General features: G+C 43.9%; 1 protein-coding gene across 1 annotated transcript in view; it reads right to left on the minus strand.

The window, feature by feature from the left end:
• Positions 1 to 27,634, minus strand: part of LOC309415200 (zinc finger SWIM domain-containing protein 6-like) — a gene marked incomplete at its 3' end in the record, with an annotated part of 166,580 nt that overhangs the window by 49,417 nt on the left and 89,529 nt on the right. Inside the window, exons 3-4 of the mRNA XM_082012650.1 lie at positions 12,608 to 12,756; positions 11,938 to 12,088 (exon numbers count right to left, since the gene is read on the minus strand). Of these exons, the coding sequence (XP_081868776.1) occupies positions 11,938 to 12,088; positions 12,608 to 12,756 (300 nt within the window). The remainder of the gene's footprint in view (positions 1 to 11,937; positions 12,089 to 12,607; positions 12,757 to 27,634) is intronic.

Below are 27,634 nucleotides of genomic sequence, written 5' to 3' on the forward strand. Positions count from 1 at the left end.
CTGTCTTCCCAAGAAACCATTACGCGTGACGGAGCCCTGCTTCCCTGGAGATGGCTGAACACCTGCCTGCCCATGGGGAGTGGTGAACAAATTCCTTGGTTTGCTTTGCTTGCGTGCACGGCTTTTGCTTTACTTATTAAACTGTCTTTATCTCAAACCATGAGTTTCCTCACTTTTACTCTTCCGATTCTCTCCCCCGTGCCACCGTGGGGGAGTGAGCGAGCGGCTGCGTGGTGCGTAGTTGCTGGCTGGGGCTAAACCACGACAGATGCTAACTCAGAAGTACTGTTAGTGCCTCCAATAGCATAAATCATTCAAATACACTGACATATATTAACAGCTTATTCTGTGAAAGAGATGTAACCTTAAGTGCATGAGCTGAAGGCACATTGTTTTGTAACTGTATGGCAACCACACCATGGCAGCTAAGACTAAGAAAACCAACAGTAAGAAAAGGATTATCAATTAAGCAAAGAGTCTACTGGATATGACACAGCTGTAGACACAAGTATGTGTAAGATATCACTCCACCCAGAAGTCCCACAATGAAAGACCAAGGGAAATGGTGCAAAGCATGGTGCATCCCACCTCCTTTGAAACATGGGCATTCCTACAGCTTTCAATTCAAGGCCAGAAATGTAATATGTGCAATTGATTAATCTAAACTAAGAAATTTAAAGGTGCAGAGCATTTGTACTCTCCTTAGCTGTAAGGCAGAACATGATTCAATTAGAACTTTGGATATCCAAAGAAATCATGGAAATACGGATATAAGCTTGGCACTCAAATTTCAAAATTAGAGCCTTGCTGTACCATTTTTGAAATACCATAAAATATAGGGAAAAGTGACTGTTTCTACTGCATAGTGGATCCTAAAAAGGGATTGCATGAAGTATGCAGCTCCAGAAAAATAGTATTAGAACACAAAAACTGTAATGAATGCTTAACTTAAGTGATTCTTTTTCATGGCAGCCCTGAAGTAGTCACCAAATCTGGCATCAGGAAGGAATTTCTCTAGGGGCATACTGGCAACAATCCTAGCTGGTTTTGTCCTTTTTCCCCTCCCTTAAGTACTAAGCAGAGGTAATCTGTTTAGAACAACTGGCATGCCCCATTCATACAAGTTTGTCTTTCTAATTGCAAAGGGAAGGAATTCTTGAGATAGATAGAAATATAGATGGAGAATAGCTCATTTAGTTAAGGTTAAAAGAATCTAACCTGGTATTTTCTAGACATGAATTCAGAGTGGTTTCCGAATCAAAAAAGCATTATTTAACATTCAGTCATTAGTTCGCTTATGGAAAAATGGTAATTAAATCTCTCTTAATTGATCTATAATGATTCCTTGCTGAAACTCAACATTGAGAATTAAGTTTTAGATGAGGAGCAAAGTGTTACTAATAAAAATTTAGGCATGATCCTTCAGGAAATGTATTGTACTATTTCTCTGCATGACATGACCTTGTAAAATGATATTTTAGTTTTAAATTTTAACACAAAAATATATCACTAATCCAGAAAATTTCCAAAATATCATCAAGTGTGAACTCAAAGTAGATCATCAGGCTGTTCCAACAGTTAAAAAGCAGCCCACAGTAGGGCAAAGTGATAGTGAAAAACTACTAAGACTAAGACTATTAGAACTAAGGCAAAGACATATTATTCCACTCAGGAAAAGCTTTTGAGAACAAGCCATTTAGTATGCATAACGGAAAGGATTCTATGGACATCACTCAGAAAAGCATTATCCCATGAATAAGACTCATGGGAATATCATGAGAGGTTCCTACACTTAAAAACTTTAGATACCAACAACTGGTTGAGACAGACAGGAGAAGCTTATACATTAAAATGTGGAGAGTACAGAATATCTTTTAAGTTCTCCTCAACTTCATGAAATACGAGAACCAACAGAGATCAGGATCAGCATGAGAAAAACCCAGAACAAGTTTGCCAATTTTATCCACTGCCCTGCCTTTCAAGAGCTCTTTGAATATACCCTCTTCTCCATGTGTATTGGGTCTGGCTGGGAAGGAGTTAATTTTCCCCATAGCAGCCCTCATCGCGGTTGCTAGAAAGGTGTTGAGAACACACCAGTGTTTTGGCTACTACTGAGCAGTGCTCACACAGCATCAAGACTGTCTCACCAACATCCCCCCCCAAGGCCAGTAGGCTGGGGGTGGGCAAGATCTTGGGAGGGGACACAGCCAGGACAGCTGACCCAAACTGGCCAAAGGGATATTCCATACCATATGACGTCTGCTCAGCAATCAAAGCTAAAAGGAGGAGCAGAGGGGATATTCGTTATTAAGGCATTTGTCTTCTGGAGCAACCACTACGTGTACTGAAGACCTACTTCCTGGGAAGTGGCTGAACATCGCCTGCATTCAGCCAAGCATCCAGCCAAGGTCAACCCACCATATCATGACAGAGCCATCATATCTTTGTTCCATAATAAACTTATCCTTGACTCACAAAACAGCTCTCTTCCCCCTTAAACTGTTCTTAAATATAAAAATGGAGGAAATCTACTAGAAATGTTTGTTTTGAAACATACAAATTATATTGTTTCTTCACCATGAAGGCAAACAAGAAGATATAAAGATACTGAAAATGGTAGTTCACAAAAAAATATCTTATCCTGTAATCTACGTGCTGACAAGCTGTTGGGGTCCCTCACTCCACCAAGTAGTAGATACTTGTCTTAGATTCTTCTACTTGACTGCTTTCATCAGGTTAAGCATCTGGGATTTAGTTTAACAGTTTCAGCTTTATTAAGCTGTCACAAGAGCAGCCCTGCTTTGATAACAGCAGCTGCTCCAATTATGGCTTGGTTTAGGGTTGACAAGTATAATGATTCATTCGTGGCACATGAGAAGCAATAAAAGGTTGTTCTGCATTACAGCTTTAAAAATGTGGGCACTTTTTTCATTTAATTTGTCACTTAGCTTTTGCTAAGAAGACATTTAAATTGCAGTAAAAGGCAAATGGGGTTTTTAGTTTAAATGCAATCCCCATATTTAAATGACCTGTAATGGCCCAGTGTTCCAGTGGGAATACTATTGTTTCACAATGGGCCCTGATGGTGACATGTAACATTTGTATTCAGGTCCTGTATTAACCATGCAGCTAAAGGGCTTCCAATTTCATTTCACAGCCAGAAGCCTGCAGAAAACACCAATTAACTTGCAGATCCCGTTTGCCAACAAAACTCAGCCTCTTCTCAATGTCTGGCATCTGGCAGTGCTCAACATTTAATTCCAAAGCAAAGCCTCCCAGCCATCATGATCCCTGGGCTGGGGCACAAAGTCAAATTTTCTCCTTTTATTAAGGAAATTTTATCACTTTCGTACAGAATAAGAGAACTTAATTTTTGATGGATGAATATTAACGAATTACTGCTGTAGTAATATTGCATGGATCATTTTTTCCTCCTCTAGAATACAAAGAAGGTTAACTGACCTTTTTTTCTTCAAATATGATATCTCAGTTCAATAGGCATCAGCAAATATTTACTGTGCATTTCCATATACCTCCATTTTACCAATGCAATTTAATTAAAATACAAACCAAGGGGCTTCAGACAGTTAATCAATCTGATGTAGTGAAGTCTTCAACCATGGTCACTGAAAATTAATCATAAATATCAGCGCATGAAATTTACCTACCTAGACACCATTTAAACATTTAAGCAACATGAAAAATTACAATTCCACTCTAAACTCTGGAAAACGCATTCATGTATTACCGCGGCAAGTTGGAAGTGTTCACCAGTGCGTCACTGAAGTTCATATAAATTCTTCTAGCATGAGAAGTATATGAGCAAGTCTTATAGCTTTGACCTGTAATCTTAATCTTTCCAGTAGTACACCTTTGGAGCATGTCCTGGTTTTGGCTGGGATAGAATTAATTTTCTTCCTAGTAGCTGGTATAGTGCTGTGTTTTGGATTTGGGATGAAAAGAATGTTGATAACATACTGATGTTTTTAGTTCTTGCTAAGCAGTCAAGGACTGTTCAGCTTCTCATGCTGGCCTGCCAGCAAGAAGGCAGAGGGTGCACGGGAAGCTGGGAGGGGACACAGCCAGGACAGCTGACCCAGCCTGGCCAAAGAGATATTCCATACCATATAACGTCATGCCCAGTATATAAACTGGGGGAGTTGGCCAGGGAGGGGAGCTGCCTGGGAGCTGGCTGGGCATGGGTCAGCAGGTGGTGAGCAATTGCATTGTGCATCACCTGTTTTGTACATGCTTTTATCACTACTATTTTTTTCCCTTCTTTTCTGTCCTATTAAACTGTCTTTATCTCAGCCCATGAATATGACTTTTTTTTTCTGATTCTCTCCCACATCCCGCCAGGGAGGGGGGAGGGAGCAAATGGCTGTGTGGTATTGTCCTAGTTTCAACCAGGACAGAGTTGGTTTTCTTCACAGAAGCTAGTGTGAGGCTATGCTTTGATTTTCGGGATGAGAAATTGTTGATAACGTGCTGATCCAGACTGCACTGGAACAGGGTGAAGCTCCAGAGCATCTGCAATACATTGATGATATCATCGTATGGGGCAACACAGCAGAAGAAGTTTTTGAGAAAGGGAAGAAAAGAATCCAAATCCTTCTGAAAGCTGGTTTTGCCATAAAACAAAGTAAGGTCAAAGCACCTGCACGAGAGATCCAGTTTTAGGAATAAAATGGCAAGATGGACGTCATCAGATCCCAATGGATGTGATCAACAAAATAACAGCTATGTCTCCACCAACTAGCAAAAAAGAAACACAAGCATTTTTGGGCGTTGTGGGTTTCTGGAGAATGCATATTCCAAACTACAGTCTGATTGTAAGCCCTCTTTATCAAGTGACCCTGAAGAAGAATGATTTAAAATGGGGCCCTGAGCAACGACAAGCCTTCGAACAAATCAAACAGGAGATAGTTCATGCCGTAGCCCTCGGGCCAGTCCGGGCAGGACAAGATGTTAAAAATGTGCTCTACACGGCAGCCGGGGAGAATGGCCCTACCTGGAGTCTCTGGCAGAAGGCACCAGGAGAGACTCGAGGTCGACCTCTAGGGTTTTGGAGTCGAGGATATAGGGGATCTGAGTCCCGCTATACTCCAACTGAAAAGGAGATATTGGCAGAATATGAAGGAGTTGGAGCTGCTTTGGAAGTGGTTGGTACTGAAACACAGCTCCTCCTGGCACCCCGACTGCCGGTGCTGGGCTGGATGTTCAAAGGGAGGGTCCCCTCTACACATCATGCGACTGATGCTACGTGGAGTAAGTGGGTCGCGCTTATTACACAGCAGGCTCGAATAGGAAACCTTAGTCGCCCGGGAATCTTGGAAGTGATCATGGACTGGCCAGAAGGCAAAGGTTTTTGAGTATCACCAGAAGAGGAAGTGGCACGTGCTGAAGAGGCTCTACCATATAATAAACGGCCAGAGAATGAAAGGCAATATGCCCTGTTTACTGATGGGTCCTGTCGTATTGTAGGCAATCATCGAAGGTGGAAAGCTGCTGTATGGAGCCCTATATGACGAGTCGCAGAAGCTGCTGAAGGACAAGGTGAATCAAGTCAGTTTGCAGAGGTGAAAGCCATCCAGCTGGCTTTAGATATTGCTGAATGAGAAAAATGGCCAATACTCTATCTCTATACGGACACATGGATGGTGGCAAATGCTCTATGGGGGTGGCTACAGCAATGGAAGCAGAGCAACTGGCAACGCAGAGGCAAGCCCATCTGGGCTGCTGAATTGTGGCAAGATACTGCTTCCCGATTAGAGAATCCAGTCATAAAAGTACGTCACGTAGATGCTCACGTACCCAAGAGTCGGGCCACCAAAGAACATCAAAACAACCATCAGGTGGATCAGGCTGCTAAGATTGAAGAGGCTCAGGTGGATCTGGACTGGCAACATAAGGGTGAATTATTTATAGCTCGGTGGGCCCATGACACCTCAGGCCATCAGGGAAGAGATGCAACATAGAGATGGGCTCGGGATCGAGGGGTAGTCTTGACCATGGACACTATCGCACACGTTATCCATGAATGTGAAACGTGCGCTGCCATCAAACAAGCCAAGCGGTTAAAGCCCCTCTGGTATGGAGGATGATGGTTGAAATATAAATATGGGGGGGCCTGGCAGATTGACTATATCACACTTCCACAAACTCGCCAAGGCAAGCGCTATGTGCTTACCATAGTGGAAGCAACCACCCCATGGCTGGAAACATATCCCATTCCCCATGCCACCGCCCGGAACACTATCCTGGGCCTTGAAAAGCAAGTCTTATGGCGACATGGCACCCCCGAAAGAATTGAGTCAGACAATGGGACTCATTTCCGAAACAACCTCATAGACACCTGGGCCAAAGAGCACGGCATTGAGTGGGTGTATCACATCCCCTATCATGCACCAGCTTCCGGAAAAATTGAATGATACAACGGACTGTTAAAGACTACACTGAGAGCAGTGGGTGATGGGACATTCAAACATTGGGATAAACATTTAGCAAAAGCCACCTGGTCAGTCAACACTAGGGGATCTACTAATAGAGCCGCCCCTCCCCAATCAAAACTTTTACGTACTGTAGAAGGGGATAAAGTCCCTGTGGTGCACGTGAGAAATATGCTGGGGAAGACAGTCTGGGTTACTCCTGCCTCAGGCAAAGGCAAACCCGTTCGTGGGATTGCCTTTGCCCAGGGACCCGGGTGCACTTGGTGGGTAATGTGGAAGGATGGGGAAGTCCGATGTGTACCTCAAGGAGATTTGATTTTGGGTGAAAAAAGTCAATGATTTGAATTGTATTATGTTAATTGCTACACAATACAGCATGACATTACTACTACGGTTCCTATCTACCATATCAACGGTATTACAGTGAGAGTCACCCAGACTGATGAGGAATGATCTTCACTGAAACCGAGTAACGTGCAGCAGTGATGGAACCAGAACTGGCTTCAGTAGTTTGCGCCCAACAACTTCCTCGAGACTGACATCTTCGACCTGCAGATCATGGACATGGACCATGCCAGATGACAATCCAACACCACATACCATCTCCCCTGCCCCTAGAGAGTGCTATGATGGATGAAGCCCAGAGTCATGGACCAAATGAACTCCACAGACATTTTAAAGTGATGGCCCATGGACTAAGAAAGTGATATCTGTGTGTATATATTAAAAGACAGGAAGAGTAATAATGAATAATTGGAATGTATTGAGAAGTGTAGGACCCGGGCATGATGTAAATGGTATGGAATAAGGGGTGGATACTGTCCTGGTTTCAGCCAGGATAGAGCTGGTTTTCTTCACAGAAGCTAGTGTGAGGCTATGTTTTGGATTTGGGATGAGAAAATGTTGATAAGGTGCTGATGTTTTGGGTTGTTGCTAAGTAGTCAAGGACAGTCCAGCTTCTCGTGCTGGCCTGCTAGCAAGAAGGCTGGGGGTGCACAGGAAGCTGGGAGGGGACACAGCCAGGACAGCTGACCCAGGCTGGCCGAAGAGATATTCCCTACTATATAATGTCATGCCCAATACATAAACTGGAGTTAGCCGGGGGGCGGGAATCGCTGCTCGGGGACGGGCTATCAGTCACCGGGTGGTGAGCAATTGCTGCACTGGGCATCACTTGTTCTTGTATATTCCTTTGTCGGTATTATTATTGTTGTTATCATTGTTGTTTCTTTCTCTCCTGCTGTCCTATTAAACTGTTTTTATCTCAGCCCACAAGTTTTTTCACAATTCTCTGCCCTGTCCCCCTGGGGCAGGGGGGAGTGAGTGAGCGGCTGCGTGGTGCTTAGTTGCCAGTTGGGGCTAAACCATGACAGGTGTTTAGCTGCCTGCCGCATTAAACCACAACAGAGCATTTAGCTCAATTCTTTGATGTACAATAGGTGAATCTGCTGAGCATAATTATATTCTTCCTCCTGATCTAGAGGTTTTAAAACACAACAAAAAATCCTTACATGTAACTAGCTAGTTAACTTGAGGCCTTTGAATCAGAAATTGCTTGCAGAATTATGACTTTGTATTAGAAAATCGCCAGGCTCATACTTAGATGTGAAGTATTTAATTTTTTTAAATCAGCATCTTCAAACATACAAACCCAGTCTGATTTCTACTGAAGTCAACACAATTTACCATAAACTTTAGCAGGAGCTCTGATTAGAGCCCAATGTGTTCTTCCAGTATCGCCAATGCCCAATGCCAGGTAGTAAGCATCATTTAAGTTCTAATAAAATGCTCAATTAACCCAGTCCAGGAGCAAAGCTGAAGTTATTTAAGTATGCTTAATAACCTATGCCAAAATAGAACTGTCAAAGTGGCCATATGCCTAGCGGTTGGCGGACAGCATACCAGTGCAAGCAAGCCAGCCTTTATTAAGCAGTCTATGTTTAAATACTTTACATGTCCTAAAAATCTCCATAACTACAGTGTTGCTACCTATCTGTAAAATAAATGAGACCACAGATAAAGCACTTTTTTTAAAAAGACATACATATATGCCACTCCCAGATTACTCTCAACGTATAATACAGAAAGTATTGAAAGGCTTGTCCCACTCCCTTTATTGATATTTTAGTTCTCTGACATCCTAGAAGATGACAAGATAGGAAACCAACATTACATAATGATACCATTGCCCCCTTAAACCCAATATCTGAGTTCTCTGCCACTACTGGCACAGATCAAGGGTCGCCAGGGACAACCTGCTCTTCCTTCTGTAGTTTGCTATCATAACTCTGGTCTCCCTTAAAACCTCCTTCAATTTTTGCACATTCACATGCATGTTTCACCTGGAAAAAGGGATGTTTTTAACTCAAGGTGAAATCCTAGCAAAAACACAGCAGCAGCTTCTAATTTTCACACAAGGTAGGAGTCAAGTTGGAGAGATTCATCCAATTAACAGAAATTTTCAGGGAACTTGCTAAGCACCAGTGGAAGGAATCCTACTGGTATAGGGAAAAAATGGACAGGTTAGCAATATAAAGACAAGCTGGTGATGGAAGAACCAAGTTAAGTTAGACCCTTAGGCTACTGCGCACCTGAAATGATCAAAATGTATTTGCAGTTGAAACTGTGGTACATGATCAACATATTTTGATACTGTTACAGGAGGCAGAGCAGTTCAGGACTGAAACAAGAGGTTCTGCCTCAGATTGCAAATACAGCAGCTGAGGTAGTGGTGAGGCTAGAGGTTGCCATTGAGGCTTTTTGGGAGTGGCAACTACAATTTTGATTAAACAGAGGTAAACTGATCAATTTGATTAATCTAAAATATTGCTTATTTGATGTTGCAGGCAGAGAGATTCCACCTTCAGATAGGTGCTGTCAAGAAGATGATGTTAACACGGATGGGCAGAGGTCAACTGTATGAGGTTTAATAAGGCCAAGTGCCGGGTCTTGCACTTGGGTCACAACAACCCCATGCAACGCTACAGGCTTGGGGAGGAGTGGCTGGAGAGCTGCCCGGCGGAAAGGGACCTGGGGGTGCTGGTTGACAGCCGGCTGAATATGAGCCAGCAGTGTGCCCAAGTGGCCAAGGCAGCCAACAGCGTCCTGGCCTGTATCAGAAATAGCGCGGCCAGCAGGAGTAGGGAAGTGATTGTGCCCCTGTACTCGGCACTGGTGAGGCCGCACCTAGAATCCCATGTTCAGTTCTGGGCCCCTCACTATAAGAAAGACATTGAGGTGCTCGAGCATGTCCAAAGAAGGGCAACGAAGCTGCTGAGGGGTCTGGAGAACAAGTCTTCTGAGGAGCGGCTGAGGGAAGTGGGATTGTTTAGTCTGTAGAAGAGGAGGCTGAGGGGAGACCTTATCGCTCTCTACAACTACCTGAAAGGGGGTTGTGGCGACGAGGGCGCTGGTCTCTTCTCCCAAGTAACTAGTGATAGGATGAGAAGAAATGGCCTCAAGTTGTGCCAGGGGAGGTTTAGATTGGATATTAGGAAAAATTTCTTCACCGAGAGGGTGGTCAAGCATTGGAACAGGCTGCCCAGGGAGGTGGTGGAGTCGCCATCTCTGGAAGTGTTCAAAAAATATGTGGATGTGGCGCTTCAGGACATGGTTTAGGGGACATGGTGGCGCTGGATTAATGGTTGGACTTGATGATCTTGAAGGTCCTTTCCAACCTTAGTGATTCTGTGGAACTGATGAAACAAGATGAGCTGCTAAGATGTCCTGGTTTCAGCCAGGATAGAGCTGGTTTTCTTCACAGAAGCTAGTGTGAGGCTATGTTTTGGATTTGGGATGAGAAAATCTTGATAAGGTGCTGATGTTTTGAGTTGTTGCTATGTAGTCAAGGACAGTCCAGCTTCTTGTGCTGGCCTGCCAGCAAGCAGGCTGGGGATGCACGGGAAGCTGGGAGGGGACACAACCAGGACAGCTGACCCAGGCTGGCCAAAGAGATATTCCCTACCATCCGACGTCATGCCCAGTACATAAACTGGAGTTGGCCGGGGGGCAGAAATCGCTGTTCGGGGACGGGCTATCGATCGCCGGGTGGTGAGCAATTGCTGTATTGGGCATCACTTGTTCATGTACATTCCTTTGTCAGTATTATTATTGTTGTTATTGTTGTTTCTTTCTCTCTTTCTGTCCTATTAAACTGTTTTTATCTCAACCCATGAGGTTTTTTTTCCTAATTCTCTCCCCCGTCCCACTGGAGGAGGGGGAGTGAGTGAGCAGCTACATGGTGCTTAGTTGCCGGCTGGGGCTAAGCCACAACATAAGAAAATTTAACAAAACCTTTTATGTTTATTGGCAGCATGTGGTAAGACTACTACAGGTAAAAGTTGGAGAACACATTTCTGCCTCTCCCACCACCTACCAGCTCAACCCACATAAGCAATGAAGCATGAGACCCTCTGGTTTTCAGTATCGTGGGATACAATTTTGCTGTGTACATGTCCAGCTTGGCAAAAAGCATTATTCCCTAGCAAGCCAAGTGTCCTGGTTTTGGCTGGGATAGAGTTAATTTTCTTCCTAATAGCTGGTATAGTGCTGTGTTTTGGATTTAGTATGAGAATAATGTTGATAACACACTGATGTTTTTAGTTGTTGCTAAGTAGTTGTAGTACTGTAGTTATACCCAGTCAAGGACTTTTCAGATTCTCATACTCTGCCAGTGAGGGAGTGCACAAGAAGCTGGGAGGGGGCACGGCTAGGACAGCCGACCCAGCCTGGCCAAAGAGATATTCCCTACCATATAACATCACATTCAGTATATAAAACTGGAGTTGGCTGGGGGGATGGGAATCGCTGCTCGGGGATGGGCTATCAATCACTGAGCAATTGCTGCGTTGTGCATTAATTGTTTTTGTATATTCCTTTGTCAGTATTATTATTATTATTTCTTCTTTATGTGCTGTCCTATTAAACAGTTTCTATCTCAACCTGCAACTTTTTTTCCAGTTCTCTCCCCTCTTTACAGGAAAGGACATACTGACCTTTCATGTAAAGCAGTGTTGTTATAGCCCTCTGTTATTTGATCTCCTTTCCTGCTCAGTAATGGACTTTTGCTTTCCTTTCTTGCTGTCTTCTCATACTCTTAATGAATCTTTTTTTGTCTTCTGTTTCTCTGTAGTTGTGTATCGATTTCTTCCTTAACCTTTCCAGTTTAGCACTAGTGGCTTATATACTTACCTCAGTTGTGTAGCTACATTTCCACTTTTTGCTTTATTCTTTTTAGATCCTCAGGTACTTACAACCTGTTGCAATCATACTTGTTTCATGCCATGCTTCCTCTCCTCCATCTGTAATTGTCTCATGTAGCAGATCAGAAATTCAGTTTCACTCAACCTTAACTGAACAAGCAAACCTGCAGAAAACTCCAACCTGCTTTATCTAGTACCACAATAAAGTTTCTCTCCATCCCAAATATGTAATTGTTTTTTCATTATACACATGAACACCTAAATTATTTTGAAGTCTATGCATTTACCCAGTTCGTCCCAGAGCTGCCTATACTTGTCAGTCATTGCAGTTCCTTGTTGTCTCCAAAGCGACAGACGAGGGTCAGCCATGAACTGTTCTGTTATCAACGTCAACATGCGAGCTCCATTTGAATCTCTCATCTTTAGCATCTCTCGCACCTAGGAAATGAGTCTTTTAATACAAACTTGAAAAAAACAAACCAAATCACAGTACAGACAATATGCTGCAATGTTAAACATTACATGTCTGTTAAATAAGAAATATAATTTATATATCTGATGTGAAATTTTTAAGTAGAAAAAAAATAGTCTGCATTCCAAACTTCAACAACAATTTTTAGTTTCAGTATTCCATTGCAATTCTGCAAACACACTTCTTCCACAAGTAATCCACAGGTGTATTATGGATGCTGCCACAAGACCATAATTTCTACAGGTTTTTCCAACATTTTGGGGGTAGGAAGGAAGAGAACAACAAAGCTGCAGACAGTTGAAATGTTACTTCATATCCTTAAACTGATCTCAAGACACACCAGATTGTGTTCCATTGCATTATTAACTTGCCATCATGTTCTTTGTCTTGTTTTAGAACAGGACTTTGAGTAAGAGGTGAACAAATACAGACTGGCCAGGGGAGTGGGGAGAGAGAGGAGGGAAGGTTTAGAGTACTCAACATACCTTTGCAAAAAGTAAATTGAGCTGCTTCCCTGATCCATGGTATCCACCCTGGAAGAGAAAGAGTTTAACCTGTTCTTGGACCTGTTCCTCATCCAAATGCCAGCAGTTTTCATCATCTATGCTAGCACCTGCTGTTGGATCAGGAGCACCTGCAAACAGCAAGAAAAGAAATCATTATGTTCTATATGAAGAAGAGAGGTTTGTGGGTCCAGGGGAAAGGAGTACTGCAGAGGTTTTTGGATTTGTGTATTGTCCTGTCTTGGATGTCTTGACTTTAATCTAAAGGTTCTTTAAAATAAACCTAAATTTCTCCTCAGTAGTCTTAAGCACTGAGAAATCGCAGCCTATGAAAAGGTATTTAAATAAACAATATTTTACAATAAAACATTAAAATCAAAGTAAGTTTTTTCCTCCCATCTCAGCACCTGTTCTAGAATGCTTTTACAAAGAAAATTACACTTCACATAGTATTTCAACAACTGCAATGTTAAAACCACTCTCCCCAAAACACCTGTGTAATTTTTGTACCTTCAGCAATCTTGCTCAGGTTTAAGTGACTGCTAGTGAGCACTGCTATTGATGAACGTGAGGAAAATCACCACCTCAGTGCCTCTGAGCTGTGATGGCTCTGCAAAGCTAAACAAAGAGTAAAAAAAAAATCCTCAAACAAATCCAAAGTCTTTAAGCACTCAAGGCATTTTGATCATAAATAAGAGTTACAGCTGTGTAAGACTGGTGCTTCTGAAGGAACATTTTTATATATGCAATGTCATCAGCACAGAGTCAATTCAGAGCCACTCTACCTGAATTAGCCTAGTGCCAACTAAATTGACTGGATTTACATCAGGCAGTGCTTTGGTCACAGGTTGCTCTAACTCAAATTTTGCAGTTGAGATCAGTGATTTTCCACTTATGGCCTCTTCTAAAGGCTGACAAAACTAAAACAAGTTCTTGCACCATCTAACAATCTAAATATTTCTGAAGAAGCCCGCACCTTCACTGGATTTTTTTTTTAAAAGGTATTCAAACTAAAAAGGTTGAAAAGCACTTATCCAGACTGTCAGGGAAACAACTCAAGGTAGTGCATCACTGTCGTGCTTTAACCCCAGCCGGCAACTAAGCCCCAGGCAGCTGCTCGCTCACTCCCCCACGGTGGAACAGGGGAGAGAGAATCGGAAGAGTAAAAGTGAGGAAACTCATGGTTTGAGATAAAGACAGTTTAATAGGGAAAGCAAAAGCTGCGCACACACAAGCAAAGCAAAACAAGGAATTCATTCACCACTCCCCATGGGCAGGCAGGTGTTCAGCCATCTCCAGGGAAGCAGGGCTCCATCACGCATAATGGTTTCTTGGGAAGACTTGGGTTCACTCCAAATGTCACTCCACCCCTTCCTTCTTCTTCATCCCAGCTTTTTATACTGAGCATGATGTTATATGGTATGGAATATCTCTTTGGACAGCCTGGGTCAGCTGTCCCAGCTGTGTCCCCCCCCAACCTCCCGTGCACCCCCAGCCTTCTTGCTAGCAGGCCAGCAAGAGAAGCTGGACTGTCCTTGACTGCTTAGCAACAACTCAAAACATCAGCACCTTATCAACATTTTCTCATCCCAAATCCAAAACATAGCCCCATACTAGCTTCTGTGAAGAAAATTAACTCTATCCTGGCTGAAACCAGGACAATCACCATACCAGATAGAAGGTATTTTAAGCATGCCCAAGACTCAAGTTAACTTGACATTTTGATTTTGGGCTTGTCACAACTGTGTAATCTCTGTCTCTGTTAGGTTTTGAGAAGATGTTAGAAATTGAATCGCATAACACAATCTATCACTTTTAAATCCCAGATCATGTTACCTCTGTAGTCAATACTAAAAGGATACTGGCAGGGAAGGAAAATTACATGGTCAGATTTGTAAAACTTTTTTTCAAAGAAGTCCTGAGAACATGAAAAGCAAAGATAGCTACAACTCTTCAGATGTATAGGAATGGAAAGATGTATAGAAACATAGATTCTATTGATTTAAGCCTTTATTACACAGTTGCAGCTCTGCCATGTAGGTGAATCTTTTAAGCGGTTGCAGGGAATGCTAGAATCTTTATTCAATGAAAATACAACCGGAAGATTTAAAGGGTCAGAGGGATGTCTTGTCTACTAGTTGTTGAGAGTCAAAAAAAGTCTTCCAGCTCAGCAACTTCCTAAACTGCCTCCAACTTCAGAGCCTACAGCTGTGAACACTGCACTGCTGTCCACATATATATATATTTAGATTAATAAGAAATTGTCTCTTTGAAGATGTGAAAGAACTCTCCTGCCTTCCACAGGAACCATAAGAGTGTCTCAGAAGACAGGAATCAAGCCCAAGACAATACAAAAACCAAGGAATGAAAAACTTCCTCTTCTGTGAGCGCTTCCATCTTTACTATGCTAGTTTTAAGGGGCTTTCAATTCAGTCAGCTACATGAAACACATGCTGATAAGTCTTCAGTTGCAAAGAATGAGATAAAAAGGGAAATCAAGCCATAAAAGAACAAGCAGTGCTGCTGTTGAACAGACCCAGGTTTACAGTATCACCTTGCAAATAGTTTAAATATTTCATTGCTCTAAAACACAAAGACCTGTGAAAAGGAACTATATAAAAGCACCAATATACAAAACACACATATTTATCCCTCACTTCAATAGAGATTTATCTTTAAATAATCTTGGTATGGCTATTTTTAAGTTGTATTAAAAATAGCCTAAGATTCCTCAGCTAAGCTTCCCTATTTAGGGAAAAAACAAAATTCCTTCCATAACTGTTTAGATTTTATCAAAAGCTCACCAGTCAGTTTGTGCTAGAAGGTTAAATTTCAACACAGCTACCGAAGATTCTTTAAACAGGGTTCCTTTACAGGAACAAGGGCACCCACTGCCCCATGCCAGCAGCGCTGCCCCCACCAAGGCCTCTTCTCCCAGCACAATCCCAAATATACCTTCCCCAGGGGCTCAGCATTGCTATCCTTATATCAGCATTATTTTCATGTCACTGGGTTAGAAGACTATAAAAGCTGAAGACACCAAGCTGAGGGTCTGAGCTCTACAATGCTGTTCACAGTACTACAGATACTTCTGACTCAGAGCAATATTTCCTCACAAGAACATATATAGGCTACACTCAATATGATAAAAATTTTCAATTGGGATGTATAAAGAAATTCCAGTATACATGTAACTGGCACCAGCTACGGTTGTAATTCACTGATCTTTGAACACCATTGGCAGTCTTCAGCAATAGCCCTGGACTAACGAGGCATGGAGATGGTGCAGCCCTGGCAGCAGCTAGGCCTCCTGGTGGTGCTGCCGGGGAAGCCTCAGTTCCCACTGCCCATGTCACTCTTCTTTTGGGGTCGAGACGCGACCATCCCCACATCCCTCAACCAGGCACTTTTCGAGATCCCTATATTCACTTACAGTCAGGTGAACACTGATTCATCTAGTCTGCTTCCTCTCCCACTAGCACACACATCACTCTTGAGCAACAGACAGGATTTCTACACTGCCACTTTTCTTCTGAAGATGTGGGACTGGGTGAGTAGACAAGAAACTATCTGAACAAGCAACAGGACTGCAGAAGGGAGCTGCAAAATGAAGCCCTAGCAATAGCTGGCAAGAAGGCTCAGGCTCAACACCAGGTAGATCTGAAGGGTCAACCCAAAGGCGGCGGCTTCACTTGGGGTGCAGCGTGGCCCTCAACAGGCACTGTGAGGCTTTGGCAGATAGACAGTTTGGCTGCGGAGAGGAACTTGGGCAGCCCTGAATTTAATCTCTGCAACGCAGTTTGGTACCAAGACCAAATCCCTTTCCCCACTTGTAAACTGGAGATAAGTATTACTTACGTGCTTTAGAGGGGTGTCATGAGGATAAATTAGTTCCCATTTGAAGTATGAAAGTGAAAAACACTGTATAATTATACTAAATATTAAAACCTGTAATTAAACTGTGTCAGTTTATAGACACTAACATATTAATCTCCCTCACTCCAACCTCTGACTTTGTTAACTTCTGTTGTGACTGGTCTTTGAAATAGGTTTTACATCATGTACATACAGTTAAATACAATAAAGTATTTATACTCAGTATATAGATACAGCCATACATACTTATGCTCTTTTACTAAAGTTACTAAATTGCAATCTTAGCAAAGCAGGAATACTGTGCACAATTGTTTGTAACACAGAACACCCAAATAAAATTTGAAGACAGGGTAACAGCCTCTTATATTTATGGTCATAACAGGTTACATGTTAAATATAATCAACTCCCAAGTTCTAAGAAGCAGCAGCATTTATAAAAATTAAACACCTTGATCATTTACATAGCAATTTTAAGAGCAACTGCTTTCAAAATGAGCAACTGCATTCAAGAACTGGTGTCATATGGAGAACTTAAACCTCAAAAAGTAAATTGAATCAAAGCAAGGGGCTTTGACTAAAATAGGCTAAGAATAGCCTATACTGAAAACTACTCAGGAGCAGATCAACAGTAAATTTTGGTTAAAATAACAACAGAATGTAGGATCTTCAAGGTAAACTGCTTCCCTGGTCCTTATTTCTGAAGTATCACAAGAGTTGTTTTAATCTTCAAATGAAACCATGCCAAATTACTCATTCAGCCATACTGAATTTTTTGAACTTCATTTTATAAAAATCTTATGAATTTAAGTATACAAATGAACTGCAAATTAGTTAATTTTTATTAAATGTCATCCCATGGCAGCATTAAGGAGAAGAAGATATGGAAAAATTATTACAAATAAAAAGCATGAATACTATGCAAATACTGAATGGTCCCAGCTAGAAACCAATACTGCTGTATGCTGATTCACAACAGAATAGTGATTGATTTTATAATCTTAGTGTGCTCAGAATTATTCTAAACAGTAATTACAGAGAAACAAAGATGAAAAAAAATGATTAAAAAATATGATGCCTTTGATTCCCCAAATGATTCAAAGTTTAGACATAAGTCACTTCATCTTTTAGTTAATTTCAGAACTCTTGGGTGAAATATAAACACCTGTTCAGCAGTGCACAGCATCAAAGAAAAACAGCAGCTGCTATGAAGCAGCCAGTGCTAACAACATAAAATATAAAGACAGGACAGGTGTGCTGGTTTTGGCTGGGATAGAGTAGCTAGTATGTGGCTAAGTTTTGGATTTGTGTTGAAAAGAGTGTTGATAAGAGAGATGTTTTTGTTATTACTGAGCAGTGCTTACACAGAGTCAGGGCCTTTTCTGCTCCTCACCCCATCAGCAAATAGGCTAAGGGAGCACAGGAAGCTGGGATGGGACAAAGCCAGGACAGCTGACCCAAACTGACCAAAGGGATATTCCATACCATATGACGTCATGCTCAGCATATAAAGCTGGGGGAAGAAGAGGAGGAGGGAGGACATTTGAAGTTATGGCATTTGTCTTCCCAAGAAACCATTACGCGTGATGGAGCCCTGCTTCCCTGGAGATGGCTGAACACCTGCCTGCCCATGGGGAGTGGTGAATGAATTCCTTGTTTTGCTTTGCTTGTGTGTGAGGCTTTTGCTTTACTTATTAAACTGTCTTTAACTCAAACCATGAGTTTCCTCACTTTTACTCTTCCAATTCTCTCCCCCGTCCCACTGTGGGGGAGTGAGCAAGCAGCTGCCTGGGGCTTAGTTGTCAGCTGGGGCTAAACCATGACAACAGGCTTCGCTAAGTTGCTGAGAAAAGTTAATAAACCCCCAACAAATTTTTAACTTCTAAAAAATTCTTTCCCTTCCATCTGCACATAGAGCAAAATGCATAAAATTATCCTTTGACAATATCTAACCTCTCCTGCTAAAATCCAGGTCTCTCAAACATTATATAGCAAGAAGTTTCAAAGTCTACTTGTGTGTGGCAGATAAAAGAACTTCCTTATCAGTATAGACTTACATGCAGTGTTTTCATTTTATTTTTACATTTCATGTCTCAAACCAAAAATCTCACTATTTATTTTCATGTTTAATGTATCTGCAAAAATATTTCCTTAAAAACTGAACTGCATAAAATGTTTTTTCATATTATTTTGCAGCTATCGATCTTTCATTTCATTTTACATCGTACTACTTATTTACCACTACTTGGGTTTCTAAAATTTCTCTAGTTTTGACTAGCCTTGTTGTTGATGCATTTACGTACTTTCTGGAAGGTTATTGATTACATGATTAGTTTAACTTTTAAAGATTTCTTTAGCCTAATAACTGTGTGATTATGTTTAACAGCCTACTCTCATAGTCCTTAGGCTGTACTTGCCTCAATGCTAACATTTCGGCTCTGTGTAAATAGTTAATCACAAGAAATGTGTGCGTGTAGAACCAAGAGGCCTCATGAAATTAAAACCGAGACTGAGATTAACGAGTACAGAGAAGATATCTTAACCTTGAGAATAGAAACATCCTAGCAGGAGTGCTCAAACAAGGGTGATAAGAAAGAATCGCTTGGCTGGACAACAGAAGGGGCAAACATCCAAGGAGAAGAAACTATCCTCAGGAGACCCGTGGCCATAAAAGGGAAAAAGGATGTCCTGGTTTCAGCCAGGATAGAGCTGGTTTTCTTCACAGAAGCTAGTGTGAGACTGTGTTTTGGATTTGGGATGAGAAACTGTTGATAATGTGTTGATGTTTTGGGTTGTTGCTGAGCAGTCAAGGACAGTCCAGCTTCTTGTGCTGGCCTGCCAGCAAGCAGGCTGGGGGTGCACGGGGAGCTGGGAGGGGACACAGCCGGGACAGCTGACCTAGACTGGCCAAAGAGATATTCCCTACCATCCGACGTCATGCCCAGTACATAAACTGGAGTTGGCCGGGGGGTGGAAATCGCTGCTCGGGGACGGGCTGTCGATCACGGGGTGGTGAGCAATCGCTGTATTGGCATCACTTGTTCTTGTACATTCCTTTGTTGGTATTATCATTGTTGTTTCCTTCTTTCTTTCTGTCCTATTAAACCGTGTTTATCTCAACCCACGAGGTTTTTTTTCCTAATTCTCTCCCCTGCCCCACTGTGGGAGGGGGAGTGAGTGAGCGGCTGCGTGGTGCTTAGTTGCTGGCTGGGGCTAAACTACGACAAAGGAGTAGGGGGGTAACTCCCCAAACAACCACCCGAGGCCCCCGCACATGCGTAGTGTAGTTTTGCATTGCCAGCATTATGTAAATGTAGTAGATAGGCAGGGAGGCGGAGATTGCTCAGAAAATGTAATCAATATGTATAGCTTGTTAAAATAAAAGAAGTGCTTATGGAACTCAAGACAGACACATTGGGCGGAGTTATCCCCTGTGTCTCCAGTACTGCAATAAAGAATGCCTGCCTTCTAAAACCTCAAACTGAGTGCGAAAGGGTTTTCTTGCCAACTTTTTCAGTAACATTTTGCTGATCGAGATGGGACTGCACTTTTGAATTTCAACGGTTCCTGGGATTGTGGGACCTCCAGCCAGCACCAAGGAATGCTCGGGGAGAATCTTCGATCCCCAAACCGAAGAATTCTAAGCCAAAGCCCCTCCTTGGTAAGTTTCAAAGGTATTCTTTCTCTAATTTCTGGTTGCCTGCCCGTATGATGCAGCAAAAGCTCCGCAGAGTTGGGCTGTAAAGGTACCTATCTGTCTGTATAAGGGGACTGAATCCCCCTCTGTCTGTATAAAAGGGATTCTGATCCCATCTGTACAAGGGGTTTGAGTCCCCATCTGGAAACGGGTCTGGTTAATTGTGGTCTGACATCTGGCTATTGAATTTTGGATATCGATTATCGGTTTGTCATTTTAACAATTGTGGTCTGATGTTTGGTTATTGAATTCTGGGTATTGATTATTGGGTTTTGGCAATTGTTTTACGGTAAAATGGGAGCTGCATCATCACAGCGTGGTATTCTTAAGGAATGCCCATGGGGGTGCATATGGATACAGAATGCAATTCCTTAAGTGCTGAATTGGTCAAAATTATATGAGATGAAACAGGATCAGAAAGAGTCTCCTACTGAGTTTATGAATAAATTAAAGGAGGCAGCCAAAAAGGGTACCACGCTGGATCCAGATTCAGAAGAAGGGAGAAGTCAATTAGCTACATTGTTTATTGGCCAGTCCTCAAATGATATCAGAAGAAAATTGCAGAAATTGCAAGGGGTGGATGCCCGAGACTTGGGAAAATTATTAGACATAGCATGGGCGGTATACAGGAATAGAGATCGCCAGAAAGAGGCTGTTAATGCCAAACTGATTGCTACGTTAGAAGGAACTCCTAAAGGGAGAGGAAATTTCAGAGGAGGATATCAAGGACAGGGTCACAGCCATGGAAGGTCCATGCCTCGGCTAGGAGAAAATCAGCATGCATACTGTAAAAAGGAAGAGCACTGGAAAAGTGATTGCCCTAACCAGACATTTGGAATGACTCCAGACACACTGCTCTCGGTGGGGACGGAATGAAGGGGACTGGAGGAATCTCTCCCAGCAGAACCTCTGGTTAAAATTAAGCTGGGAGAGGGAGAAGTGGAGTTTTTAGTAGATACTGGAGCCACTTACTCCGTTTTAAAGACATTAAAAGGAGAAATTAGTAATAGACAAATAAAGGTTGTTGGTGCAACAGGAAAGCAAGAAATACGGCCATTCTTTCACAGAATCACAGAATCACTAGGTTGGAAAGGACCTTTAAGATCATCAAGTCCAACCATTAATCCAGAACCACCATGTCCCCTAAACCATGTCCTGAAGCACCACATCCACACGTTTTTTGAACACTTCCAGGGATGGTGACTCCACCACCTCCATGGGCAGCCTGTTCCAATGCCTGACCACCCTCTCAGTGAAGAAATTTTTCCTAATATCCAATCTAAACATCCCCTGGCGCAACTTGAGGCCATTTCCTCTTGTCCTATCACTAGTTACTTGGGAGAAGAGACCAACACCCTCATCGCCACAACCCCCTTTCAGGTAGTTGTAGAGAGCGATAAGGTCTCCCCTCAGCCTCCTCTTCTCCAGACTAAACAACCCCAGTTCCCTCAGCCGCTCCTCATAAGACATGTGCTCCAGACCCCTCACCAGCTTCATTGCCCTTCTCTGGACATGCACCAGCAACTCAACATCCTTCTTGTAGTGAGGGGCCCAAAACGGAACACAGTATTCAAGGTGCGGCCTCACCAGTGCCAAGTACAGGGGCACAATCACTTCCCTACTCCTGCTGGCCACACTATTCCTGATACAGGCCAGGACGCTGTTGGCCTTCTTGGCCACCTGGGCACACTGCTGGCTCATATTCAGCCGGCTGTCAACCAGCACCCCCAGGTCCCTTTCCGCCAGGCTGCTCTCCAGCCACTCCTCCCCAAGCCTGTAGCATTGCATGGGGTTGTTGTGGCCAAAGTGCAGGACCCTGCACTTGGCCTTATTAAACCTCATACAGTTGGCCTCTGCCCATCGATCCAGCCTGTCCAGATCCCTCTGCAGAGCCCTCCTACCCTCCAGCAGATCAACACTCCCACTCAGCTTGGTGTCGTCTGCAAACTTACTGAGGGAGCACTCAATTCCCTCATCCAGATCATCTGTAAAGATATTGAACAAGACCGGCCCCAGAACCGAGCCCTGGGGAACACCGCTTGTGACCGGCCGCCAGCCGGATTTAACGCCATTCACCACAACTCTCTGGGCTCGGCCATCCAGCCAGTTCCTCACCCAGCGAAGAGTAAACCTGTCTAAGCCACGAGCCGCCAGTTTCTCCAGGAGAATGCTGTGGGAGACGCTGTCAAAGGCTTTACTAAAGTCCAGGGAGACAACATCCACTGCCTTTCCCTCATCCACTAGGCGGGTCACCTGGTCATAGAAGGAGATCAGGTTGGTCAAGCAGGACCTGCCTTTCATGAACCCATGCTGGCTGGGCCTGATCCTTTGGCTGTTCTGCAGATGCCCTGTGAGCACTCTCAAAACCAACCGCTCCATAATCTTCCCTGGAACAGAGGTCAGGCTGACAGGCCTGTAGTTCCCAGGATCCTCCTTCCGGCCTTTCTTGTAGACGGGCGTCACATTGGCAAGCCTCCAGTCTTCTGGGACCTCCCCTGTTAACCAGGACTGCTGATAAACGATGGAGAGTGGCTTGGCAAGCTCCTCCGCCAGCTCTCTCAGTACTCTTGGGTGGATCCCATCAGGCCCCATAGACTTGTGGGTGTCCAGGTGGCTTAGCATGTCCTTGACTGCTTCCTCCTGGATTATGAGGAGTACATTGTGCTCTCCATCCCCGTCTTCCAGCTCAGGGGGCTGAATATCCTGTGGATACCTGGAGTGGCTATTAAAGACTGAGGCAAAGAAGGCATTAAGTACCTCAGCCTTGTCCTCGTCCTTGGAGACAATGTTCCCCGCCATATCCAGTAGGGGATGGAGATTCTCCTTGCCTCTCTTTTTGTTGTTAATATATTTGTAAAAACATTTTTTATTATCCTTTACGACTGTGGCCAGACTGAGCTCTAGCTGGGCTTTTGCCTTTCTAATTTTGTCCCTGCTTGACCTAACGAGATCCTTGTACTCTTCATGAGTTGCCTTCCCCTTCTTCCAGAGGTGATAAACTCTCCTCTTTTCCCTGAGTCCCAGCAAAATCTCCCTGTTCAGCCAGGCCGGTCGCCTTCCCCGCCAGCTCTTCTTACGGCACATGGGGACCGCCTGCTCCTGCGCCTTTAAGATTTCCTTCTTGAAGACTGTCCAGCCTTCCTGGACCCCTTTGTCCTTCAGGACTGTCTCCCAAGGGACTCCCTCAACCAGTGACCTGAACAGGCCAAAGTCTGCCCTCCGGAAGTCCATGATAGCAGTTTTGCTGACCCCTCTCCTTACTTCCCTCACAATCGAGAATTCTATCATGTCATGGTCGCTAAGCCCAAGATGGCCTCCGACCACCACATCTCCCACCAGTCCTTCTCTGTTTGTAAACAGCAGGTCCAGCAAGGCACCTCCCCTGGTGGGCTCACTCACCAGCTGCATCAGGAAGTTATCCTCCACACACTCCAGGAACCTCCTAGACTGTTTCCTCTCTGCCGTGTTATACTTCCAGCAGATGTCCGGTAGGTTGAAGTCCCCCACAAGAACAAGGGCCAGCGAATGCGAGACCTCCGCCAGTCGCTTATAGAATGTCTCATCCGTCTCTTCATCCTGGTTGGGTGGCCTGTAACAGACTCCCAGCAGGATATCTGCCTCATTGGCCTTCCCCCTCATCCTTACCCACAAGCACTCTACTTGGTCTTCACAATCTTCGATTTCTATGCAATCAAAACACTCCCTAACATACAGAACCACCCCACCACCTCTCCTTCCCATTCTATCCCTTCGGAAGAGCTTATAGCCATCCATTGCAGCACTCTAGTCATGAGAAGCATCCCACCATGTTTCTGTGATGGCAACTACGTCATAGCTGTCGCGCTGCACAATGGCTTCCAGCTCCTCCTGTTTGGTGCCCATGCTGCGTGCATTGGTGTAGATGCACCTGAGCCGGGCTATAGATTTCAACTCTGGCACGTTGAACCTACCCCTAGGTTCAACTCTAGTGAGCCCAGTTTTAGCCCCTCCCCCCTCCAATTCAAGTTTAAAGCCCTCTCAATGAGGCCTGCCAGCTCATGAGCAAGAATCCTTTTGCCCCTTGGTGTCAGTTGCACTCCATCATTTGCGAGGAGACCTGGTGCCATGTAAACCGCCCCGTGGTCAAAAAACCCAAAATTCTGATGACGGCACCAGCCCCTGAGCCATGTGTTGATCAGGTGTGCTTTCCTGTTCCTTTCAGCGTTCTTCCCCGTCACTGAAGGGATTGACGAAAACACTACCTGCGCTCCCGCTCCATTGACCAGTCGCCCCAGTGCTCTCAAGTCCTTTTTGACTGCCTTCGGGCTTCTTAGCGCAACCTCATCGTTGCCAACCTGCATGACCAACAGCGGGTAGTAATCAGTGGGCCAAACCAGACCAGGGAGTTTCCTGGTGATGTCTCTCACCCAGGCCCCAGGGAGGCAGCAGACTTCCCTGTGAGTTGGGTCTGGTCGACATATTGGGCCCTCTGTACCCCTTAGGAGGGAGTCACCTACGACAATCACCCTCCTCTTTTTCTTAACTAAGGACGTCTTGATGCGTGGGGCTGGTTGACTCACCCTAGGCACCCCCTCGGACGGACCTTCATCAGGGTCCTCATGTTCCTGTCCCTCATGTTCCAGAGCCCCATACCTGTTGTGTAAGGGCAGCTGGGACGGTGAGGGAGGCCGGGAGGGAATTCGCCGACCTCTCCGAGGAGGGACCTGCTTCCATTTCCCCTCATCTCTTAGGTCCTCTCCTTCTGCCCGGCAGCAAGAGGACAGGGGATCTCCTGCTGCTTGTGGAGCCTCCACCAGCTGCCCCTGCCTCAGGGCTGCCAGGGAGTGGCTCCACCAATCTATCTCCCTCTCACACTCCCTAATGCTCCTCAGCCTCTCCACTTCCTCTTTCAGCTCTGCCACCAGGCTGAGCAGGTCGCTGACCTGGTCGCACCGCACGCAGGTAGCGTCCCCATCGATGAAATTTAAATTGGGAAAACAATGGGTGATACATCAATTTTTATATTTGCCTGGGTCACCCAAGCCCCTCCTGGGAAGGGATTTATTAGAAAAATTAGAAGTAGACATAAGATTTAAGGATGGAGAAGTAGAAGTATTGATCCCTGAAACTAAATTTGTTGAAGCCTTGTTATTGCAGGATATACCGACAATTGAAAAGGAAATTCCCCAAGACGTGGAAAATCAAGTGATCCCGATTGTATGGGCAGGAGAAGTACCAGGGAAAACTAGGCGCGCTGATCCGCTAAGAGCTGAACTTAAGCCAGGAAAGACATCGGTAAGGTTAAAACAATATCCCCCCAAAATTAGAAGCCAAGGTGGGATTAATTCCCATCATCCAAAAATTTCTTAAATATGGTCTATTAGTAGAATGTGAATCTAAATATAATACTCTGATATTGCCTGTCAAAAAGGTGGATGGGAAAACGTATAGATTGGATCAGGACCTAAGAGCCATTAATCAAATTGTCCAAGATATTCATCCTGTGGTAGCTAACCCCTACACTTTGCTGACCTCTCTAACTGAAAAGCAGAGGTGGTTCACAGTTTTAGAATTAAAGGATGCCTTTTTCTGCATACCTCTGGACCTAAATAGTCACGAGTTGTTTGCATTTGAGTGGGAAAATCCTGAAACTGGGCGAAAGACACAATAGACCTGGACAGTGTTGCCCCAAGGATTCAAGAATAGCCCCACTATCTTTGGAAATCAGATGGCAAAAGAACTGGAATTCTGATGAGAGCGCCAGCCCTCGGACTACCTGATCTTACAAAAATCTTTTGAACTGTTTAACTATGAAAGGCAAGCGGTGGCTCTCAAAACAATTGGATCCTGTGAGCCAAGGATGGCCGGGATGCCTGAGAGCAGTAGAGGCAACAGTACTGTACTGCTGATCCAGGAAGCCCGGAAGCTGACCTGGGGACAGATGACGACTGTTTATGTATGTTCCACACATGGTCGTCACAGTATTAGAACAAAAAGGGGGACACTGGTTATCTCCCAGTAGAATGCTAAAGTACCAAGTAGTCGTGATAGAACAAGATGATATTACGCTTCAAGTGACTGCTATTGTTAACCCTGCAATGTTCCTCTCTGCCAGACAAGTCGAAGGAACACCAGAACATGACTGCCTGCAAACTATTGAAGAGACATACTCCAGCAGACCAGATCTGAGGGATACCCCTTTAGAGAATCCAGATTGGGAACTGTACACCGACGGCAGCAGCTTTGTGCGAGGTGGAATATGCATATCAGGGTATGCAGTAACCACACTCAAAGACATAGTAGAAGCGAAGGCTCTGCCTCCAAAAACATCTGCACAGAAGGCTGTTGCTATAATGCATTGTAAAGCATATCAATCAGATAAAACCACTCAAGGGAAAGGGAATAAACTGGCCGACTTAATGGCAAAAGAGGTTGCAGAAAAAGGCACTGAAATGCTAGCTCTAGTCCCAGAAAAGAGAATTCTTTTAGCAGAACTCGTATTGGTAATACCTTATTTTCTTATGAGAAACTTAGTACAACAAGAACATAATAGAGTACATTGGGGAACTGAAAATTTATTAAAACACTTACAAAAGATAATAATCAGCCAAAATATGATAGAAACTGTGAAGTCAATTACCAAAAGATGTGAATTGTATTGCAACAATAATCCCAAGGCCCAGAACAAAATCCTATTTGGAATCAATAAAGAAGGACATTTACCTGGAGAATACTGGCAAATTGATTTTACTGAATTACCAAGAAAAGGGGGGTTAAAGTATCTACTTGTTTTAGCAGATACCTTTACGGGTTGGCCCAAGGCTTTTCCATGTCGCACCAACAAGGCCGAGGAAGTAGTAAAGATATTATTGAAAGAAATCATTCCATGATTTGGAGTCCCCTTGGGAATGTCATCAGACAGCGGTTCCCACTTCATAGCAGCAGTTGTTAATCAGCACAGCCGTTTCAGGCTGGAGACTGGCTATATGTGAAATCCTGGAATTCAGAACCATTAACCGAAAAGTGGAAAGGACCTTTCCAGGTTCTCCTAACGACATACACTGTTGCTAAGGTTGGGGAAAAAGGACCCTGGATTCACTATTCGAGGATCAAGAAGGCTTCCCCTCCATGGGTGACAGAACAACAGGATCCTTTGAAGCGGAAGATAAAACAATAAAATGTATAAATATGTTGTGTCTATTGTAAATTTGATAACCATGAGTCCAGTTTGTGAAATGATTTACTGGGATCAAAACGTACATCTAATGCTGTCCCAGAACGTTACTCAAATACTCCATAAAAGTGATTGCTGGAACTGTGCCCAGATCCCAGAAAATTCAAGGAAAGATATACCTTTAATAGGGATACCACTTCCTAATCGAATTAATTGGACCAATCCAAGAATTTGGGGAAATACCACCTTAGAAAGAAGCCCTAGTACACGCTGGACCCAAGAGTGA

Source organism: Phaethon aethereus (assembly GCF_964289735.1).
Source record: "Phaethon aethereus genome assembly, chromosome: W".
Classification (NCBI taxonomy): Eukaryota; Metazoa; Chordata; class Aves; order Phaethontiformes; family Phaethontidae; genus Phaethon; species Phaethon aethereus.